We start from the raw sequence: 8,385 nt of genomic DNA on the forward strand, positions 1-8,385 counted from the left end.
CTAAAGCCATGGAAGATTTTTTTTTATCCTTTTGGCCTTTCTTGGATAGTCTGCGCAGTTGCGCTTAGTCAATGTTTGTGTGAGATGTGTAAGTTAAGCTTATACTCTAACAATACGTAGGGCTTGCACCTAGGTTTTGGAATGTGTATTGCTGAGAAGTAAAGTTTGGAGTTGACGCTCTCAAGGAAAAGCAATCACAAACAGGCACGTTTTGAACAGACACTTCACTGATTTTTGTTGACCTTAGTATCAACATCAAATGAAAGCATTTTATTGCTCAATTACTTGAGCCAGACATCACACTGAAGAAAACATCTGAATTGGGTCCCACTGAGAACTAAAAGCTGTGCCACTTCATTCCACTTTGTGGCTATTACATCTGAACACTCTTAATCACAGTGTATTCAACAAAACAAGTGGGGTGTGGTTCATGTGGGTGTGGCGCATAATGTCATTTTCACACACTCGGAGGTAGAATGTTGATGTTTAGAATATTTACTATTTTGATAATGTGTACGTTTTAACACTCAGATTTCAGTGGATGGATGACTTTATGGCTATAACTGTGTTGTTGCCGTGAAAAACCAATCGTTTAAATATAACCACTCAGCATTTAATTCTTTGACAGTCTTCTTTCTTTAACCTGACATCAGGAATGACTGCTCTCAGCTCTGAGCTGCTGTGCAGTTCTTAAGGTCTATCTGTCCCTGTAGGCAGTGTCTAGACGTTATAACTGTTTGAAGTACCTCAAAAGGATGACGATGATTAGAAAGCTGATATTCTGCAGTGAAGCAGCACCAGCACAGTTCTGACCACTAACAACATATTTTGGCTTTTCTTTACCTTCTAATCTGTTGATTTGATTATTAAAACAGAAAATACAATTAGACATCATTACTATATTATACAGGAAATAAATAAACAGTTTGGCAACAATATTGGTTTGCGAAAAGGCTGTAATGATAACGTTTTCTAAAGATGATATTGATGTTGTTGGTGATTAATAAGGTTTTTAATATATAAACCATCCAAAATGTTGTTACACAGTTGTATTATGAATCATCTGCTTTTTAGGCGCAAAAACCGTTTAGCAACCAGTTAATGGAGAGCTGGCCCGGTGCAGAGCCTTCCAACTCCACTGGGAGCCAACAGCAACACAGCCCCCCCCCCCCCCCCCCCCCCCCCCAGCCAGCATGGTTTCTGATTGGCTCCCAGCAGAGCAGCAAGGAGAAGCTGCTCATGGCCTAAACATGGGACACATCCAATGCTTGAAACGTAGTAGTTAACACCGATAGCAATGTTCCGATTGTTTACATCGCAGCCAAAAACATAACCGTGAATCGCATGAATCTGAAGTCATCCGTTAGTTTGTATTTTTGTTTATCACGCGTACATTGCTCTCTTGCATCATGCAAAACAAGCAGAGAGATTTATAACAGGCTGTTCCAAATGCGGGCACCAGTCCAAAGGAAGTTGATTTACATTTCACCCACTTGAGCTGCCGAGGATTAATGGAGAAGAAATTAGTGTAACCTCTGTTAAACGCAGAGAATGATGTCTCTGCTGGAAGTGACCTTCCCCTGTCTAGACAGCTGTGGAGGTGGTTATGGCTTTAATGCTGCCTCTTTTCTTGTAAAAAATTCATTTAAATGCCAACCAACTTTCAGATACCATCTACGTGATTGTGTGTAACACCAAAAGCAGCATTTAGGCCTATAATGCGTTCCATATGAATGAGTTTTGTACTTTTGTGTCTGACAGGATGAGTCCAGGATCAAGGCCACAGTGATGGAAGTGAAACCCGTTGACCATTTGGATTACAGCAAGAGGTTGATCATGAACATAAGGAAACTGGCTGCTCAGTAGGAACATTTACACCCAAGTATTCTGAGTCTGCTCCAGTTTCCTTGTTTCTGTGGAGTCAACAAAAGGCTCTACATGTATAACAAAGCTTTTGTCTTTAGTGTTTTCCTTTTCTTCCCCTCAGAGTACTTACCTTGACTGTTTACCTTTCTTCGTGAAATAATGGTTTGTGTCCCGATTCAACTTTTTTGGTCAATTTAACGAGGATTATTTCTGCTCCTTTTGTTAAATGGGGAAGCAGAGCAGAGTGGGTCAGTAAGACACACAATACATCATCACTGTGTCTGTCTTAGGTCATCCACTTGTTCCTGTGCTGTGGCCATGTGTGGGTGGTGGCTGCTTCAAGAGGAAGACTAGTACAGAAGTAGCACTCTTTTCACTTTGGTGCACTGAAAAGGGCTAGACCTGCACATCCCTGATAAGACAGCTTACTCTCCCACTCTTTTTGTTGTGTACTGCGGTACTGCGGTCTATTTAAGCTGAAAGATATTGTCCATATGTCTCATGCATGTAACTTGATGTGTGTTCAGTTTATTGGGATAATTGTGGGAATAAATATTTTTGTGTTCAAATGATTGTCTGTTTTTCAATGGATACTTCGCACTCGGTCAGCAGCCTTTCTTATAACAATTGAAGTCAACAGTAATGTGTATATCTGTGGTGTGCACATGTTTCCCTTGCAGCACCCTGTCCTTACCTGTGCTTAATGAAAGCAAGCAAACAAACACAGACTACATTTTGGAGTTGCACTATGTGTAGTAGATTTATTCCAGCGCTAGCACACAATGCAATCTTCCTCAGGTTTTGCTCGGACATGCAACACATTCCCTTTTAAACCCGACTTTATGTTGTATTAAAGCAGAACATCAGCGAAGCTACACCTTCCCATTTTCTTGAGATAACATCTCGTTTCTATTCGGCGCTGCATCTGTTGCCTGTGGTGTGCTGAGATGGATTCAACCTGTCTTTAAAGGGTAAGGAAAGGTAAGTTTTACTTATTTTATTTCCCCCAGACACCTGCTTTGTGTGATCGCCTCCCTATCGTACTGCTGGTACTTAATTGTATTTTTAAACTATTGATGTACTTTTGCCACATTTTCAGAGTCGTTGCAGCCAAGGCTCACAGTCAGTTACTGTGTTTGTGTCAAAGGATATCTCCACATATTTCTGCCTCAAACCTCCAGTCAATTCTACAGCAATAACAGAAAGGGTCTGACTCGGTTGCTCTTTAGTCGTCTAAACTAAACATATTTGATTAAGTGACAGCACCTCTAAATAAAAAGCTTTCACTTTAGCCAGGGTCATTTAACCAGTTTAATCTAGGAGTTGGGTCTAGTGAGGTATTTTCGCCCCTTATTTGCATCCATACGCTTATTTTTGAAACAAAAGCTGACTTGATTCACTCGAGCAATGACACTTGATAATTAAATCTTCATTTGTTTTGTTGTGATTGAGCTGATTACAGATCAGCTAGTTCAGTAAAATTGATTTTAATGCATTTATAATTGATTTTGTCATGGTTAGAATGAGATTGGCTGACTAACTGGACTGAATTACTCTGGAATAGTGTACTCTTGCGGTTTTTATTAGCAGTAGATTAGTATGGCTAAATGAAATTGTAACACAATATGAGAAATGTAAAATGAGATTATAAAATATGAGAGCTCTGCTGGGAACATGGCTTCTTCAGCATCTTTGACATACTGAAAATGTAAACTAGTGTTTATCAGTGTTGTAATGTAAGCTACCCGTGATAAAACATCACAATTGGATAGAGGGTTTTCTTGGAAGAAATTGGTCATTTTATTTTACACATTGAACCAGAAACATAATTTTGCAGAAATAATCATTTGCCTTCTCACAACAGTCCTTGTGCTGCTCTTTAGCCAACAAAAGGAACATTCCATTCCCCTCGCCACATTTATAGCAACCGCCTTCACAATTTAATCTGGCCAATCAGGTCGTGACTGAGTGTGAGCAGGTTAAACAGGGAAATATATATTTTTTTCAGAATCTTCAAGGCCCAAATTGATTCGATATTTCATTTACCAAAATATTCTACCTCTGAAACAAACAAAACCTGCACAAAACCGTTAGTAAAGAAGATATTATTGATATTATTATAAAAAACATATTTTTGTTGCAGCAGCATATAAAACAGGGCATTGCATATCATTAGAAATTAAAAATAGTATACAATAAAATGTTGACCGTGAAGATAAACTCTGACATATAAAATGCTATTGAAGGCCCAAATTACAGTTTACACAATATAAAAGTAGGATATTAAATTAATTGGCCAATATAATTGGTCACATATTATCTGACCAATGACATTTGAGACTCCACCTACTCATACAGCACATATAAGGAGTACTTTGGAGGTGTTTCCCGCATGAATTCCAGGTCTGAAAAACGAAATGGTGATGACTTTCTTAATTGCGTTTTTTTTTTAAACTTATTTTTGAGAAGTAATATTAATAAAAATATACTCTATAACTTTGTTTTACCTTTTTTTAATTAATAAACGTGAAATCACTTCCTATTCAGTTGTGTGGTTGGACTACATCCCAGCAGAGTTGTCTCTTTTTTCTTTTGTTTGGTTTCTGGAAGTTGGTTTCTATAAAAGTTAAACTTGTTTTTGTCCTTTTGTACCTATGGTATAACATGTATGGTGTTGCCGCTCACTTTATTCTTTTTTTTATCTTTCTGATGTGTGACAAGAATTATTTTTGACATATTTCGTTTTCCTTGCCATAAATCAGTCCATGAAAACCCTGTGAGGGATGATTCAGCTGTCAACAATTAAATATGGATGTGTTAGTAATTCTTGAACCCTGAGAGCAGGACAGACTGATGTCAATGTCATGCTGAGTCCTTGTAAAGGCTGTTTTTTTAGGGTATGCATTTGTAGTCTTGTATACTCTATTTATCCAAGGTTTTTACAGTTTCAAAACTCTTCTCAGTCTAGATGTTTGGATCAATCCTTGGAGCTTTGTTGTCAAGGGCAACTCCACCTTAACAGGGTGTACCGAGGAACATTTATCCAAGGTGAGGAGTCGGACCAAGAGCGACTCAAGGACTTAAAACAGATCCATGAAAAAGGTATGATCTTGCATACTACCACTGCAACTAAAAGCTGAATTGCCAACCACCACCAACCTGGTCATTTGTGGTTAACATCAGATAAAAACAACTGAAGCAGGTTTTATACCATTACTTAATCTTATGACCCCGTCTGCCGTGTCAAATTGTGTTTAATTGTTTTTATATATAATAAGCTCATGGTCCATATTACCTTAAAGACTGCTTCATGCTGAATGTGAAATGTATACTTTGGGTTTTAACTAGAACATGCTTACGTAAATGTGAAAACAAATTTTCTCTCATGCTGTCACACCTTCTGTCCGAAACACTCTTTTGTAGTGCCTGTCTCACAAAGCCCCCCTCCATATAAAAGCTATCCAGGATTATTTCTGAAAGATGACACATTTTCTGTTTGTCTTCTGCAGATCTATGTGGTTAAAGTTCAGTTCAGGCATTATTATAATAACGTTAAAGGAAATGAAGGCTTAACCTTGACTCCACTGCCTATGCTATGCCAAACTGTTTAAATAATCTCTTTAACATTATGCCCGATTGGGTTTCAGTGTTGAAGGGGTGCATGCCTGTTGCCCTATACGTTACACTAAACACATATTTTGCTGCCGTGGTAACAGATGCCACACTATTGAGCCTTTGTTTGCAATGTTCTTGTGCTCAAATGTTTTACCGAGGAGTTAATGGCTTTGACAACGTGTAAAATATCCCCTGTCCTGTTACACAAGCGCCTTTTGAAAAAGTATATGAATTTTAATTTGAAATTCAATTGCCCATAAGATTAAGCACAAACGGCACAGCAGTTTTAGACTTTCCATCACTTCTTTAGATGTGTTGATTCTAGAGCATTGGCAGCTGCTTCCATTGTTTCAATGTTCGATTCGTTCCTTGTCATTCTGATAAATGTCCCTTCATGTTGGCACCCAACACTTCACATAAGAGGTATGGTTTATTTTAACCCATCATTAGGCGGCAATTAAGGCAGCTAAAGTACAATAAATGAGGGTGTACCACAGACTATAGTTCAATAACATAATCGAGGTTAACGTGCCAATACTATCTCCCATGTTACATTTCATAAGCTAATTTGTGTACATGTAATATTGTCCTGGACTGGATGGTTGTCTTTAACCTTCTTTTTGGAAATAAAGTGATTAATCCTATGCAAACACAATTAACTATATTGATGGGAACTTATTACTGATGCCATAAAAGAAATTGAATGAGCTCATATCACAGATACCTGAATATGGACCAGGTGCAATAATGGGTCCAGTTGAATTAATTAGGAGTCTAGCCTTTAATATGATTGAGTGCCTGGGTAATGACAATGTACTCACATTCTGTAATATATTTCATAAGGACCACATTTACAAATCATTATGAATTATTGTACTCTAAGTCAGCCAGCAGTAACTTAGCTGTTGCCTTGCACAGACGTCTAGATGTTTCGTCTTTTACTGGAGCTTTACCTTTGGACCTGTTGAGACTCTACGCTGTGCTGAACATAGGAAAGCCTTTGGCCTTTACACGGTGGAGACAAACGGACTGAAGGAGGACCCCTGAGGTATTGCTGTAATGAATCGGAGTAAGCTGTGTGTATTTGTCAAGATTCATGAGTCTTGTTTCTCTCCCAATGGCCAGGGGTATTTGCTTATGTCTACAAGAAGGGACAGGTGGATGATGTTGTGTGTGTTTGCATGCAGGAGTCTAGGGACTGGTTTGCCAAACACTGGTCACGTGGAGCAACATATTTCCTTTTCTTCTGACTGGCCTCGCCAAGAGCTGTGCAGATGAGAGAAAGAATAAGTGCTTATGGCGCAGGAACTGTCTACAGATGTAGTGTGGAAAATTGCATAAGACAGTCAAATGTCTGGAAGGTGGAAAGCTGATTGTTCCAATAATTGTTGCAATCAAACAAAGTAATAATCCAGTGTTGCTTTTGAAGAGCAGTGCAGATTGAATGTGTAGAAACAAATGGGTTGTGGGCCCTATCCTGTTTCCACTTTAATTGGATTTGGGTAAACATAAAATTGTGTTTGTCTTCCTGATCACTAGATTATAAAGTCATGTAGTGAGTTTGTTTTGTTATTTCCTCTGCAGTGCAAAGTGCTTGTCAGGGCTAGAGATCCTGAAACGCACACTTACTTTGATTTAACTTCAATGACGTTTCTTCAGTTCTGTGTTTTGTTTCTACCTTGAGACTATTCTCAGGGAAATGTCAGTCTTATGAGATGGTTGCTTTTTACAATTCTCATGGTGAGCGTGGTAGCGATCTTCAAAGATATATCCTTTTAGACTAACTGTTGCAATTTTGTCTTTTACATTAAATTTACATTAAACATTCATAGGTTCGGGCACCTAGTTAGGAGGCCACCTGGGCGCCTTCCTAGGGAGGTGTTCCAGGCACGTCCAGCTGGGAAGAGACCAAGGGGTAGACCTAGGACCAGGTGGAGGGATTATATCTCTTCGCTGGCCTGGGAGCGCCTTGGGATCCCCCAGTCAGAGCTGGTTGATGTGGCCAGGGAAAAGAAAGTTTGGGGCTCTCTGCTGGATCTGCTACCCCCGCGACCCGATCACGGATAAGCGGGAGAAGATGGATGGATGGATGGACGGACATTAAACATTTCAGGCAGCAGGATGAAAGTGGACAAGGTGTAATGGTTTGGTTCACTTCTATAAATTCTGTCCTTTTTGTAATTTAAAATTCACTAACCTTTACCTTGACTGTGTGTTCCCAGGTGATATGAATCTGGCTCATAGTTTACCTCAAACAGTGCTTTACAGGGTTAGATGAAGCTAACATAGCAGCAGTGTTAGCTATACCACATTTTACAAAAGCTCTTATGTTGAACTGAGTACAGCAAGCTTTTTCTTCTTGTTACATTCCTATGACAAGGGTTTTAAAGTCGAGCAGATGGTGTGCCTTTATTCAATCATCAATATAAGTATTTTATCACCTATTTGCTATTTGAATATGAACTGAAATGTTTGCTGCAATTCAGATGTCTGGATTCAGGTAACACACTTCCGAGGATGGGACCAATTTATTTTTATTACATTTGAAAAACAAATGTACCTGCTTGGTTAAGAGGATATCTTACACATCGGCATCCCGGTAGAAATTGTGAACACACTTGAAAGAAAAATGCTTTACAACAGATTTTAAATACACTTTCACACCATATGTATCAGGAAATACAATGGTAGAGGCTTGTCCTGTAGCTGTCAGCTTTTCTTAAAGAAACAGAATCAACTCCACAAGGGCGTTTCAACCGTGCCGGTGGAATAATTTCCAGATTCTCATTACATTGAAGGAGGAAAAAAACATCAAAGGTTCAGCACGCCACTGAAATTACTATTCCTAGTACGGTTTCCGGTATCAAAATAACTTTGAAGTTTCATGTTTCTCTTTTGTAAACC

General features: G+C 38.9%; 1 protein-coding gene across 1 annotated transcript in view; it reads left to right on the plus strand.

Annotated features, from left to right (window-relative positions):
- rpa1 (replication protein A1) overlaps positions 1–2,435 on the plus strand; it is a 31,136-nt gene extending 28,701 nt beyond the window's left edge. The window contains exon 17 of the mRNA XM_079675073.1: positions 1,762–2,435. Coding sequence (XP_079531199.1) covers positions 1,762–1,866 — 105 coding nt within the window. The 3' untranslated portion in view covers positions 1,867–2,435. The remainder of the gene's footprint in view (positions 1–1,761) is intronic.
- The last annotated feature ends 5,950 nt before the right edge of the window (positions 2,436–8,385 follow it).

Source organism: Notothenia rossii (genome assembly GCF_949606895.1).
Source record: "Notothenia rossii genome assembly, chromosome: 4".
Taxonomy (NCBI): domain Eukaryota; kingdom Metazoa; phylum Chordata; class Actinopteri; order Perciformes; family Nototheniidae; genus Notothenia; species Notothenia rossii.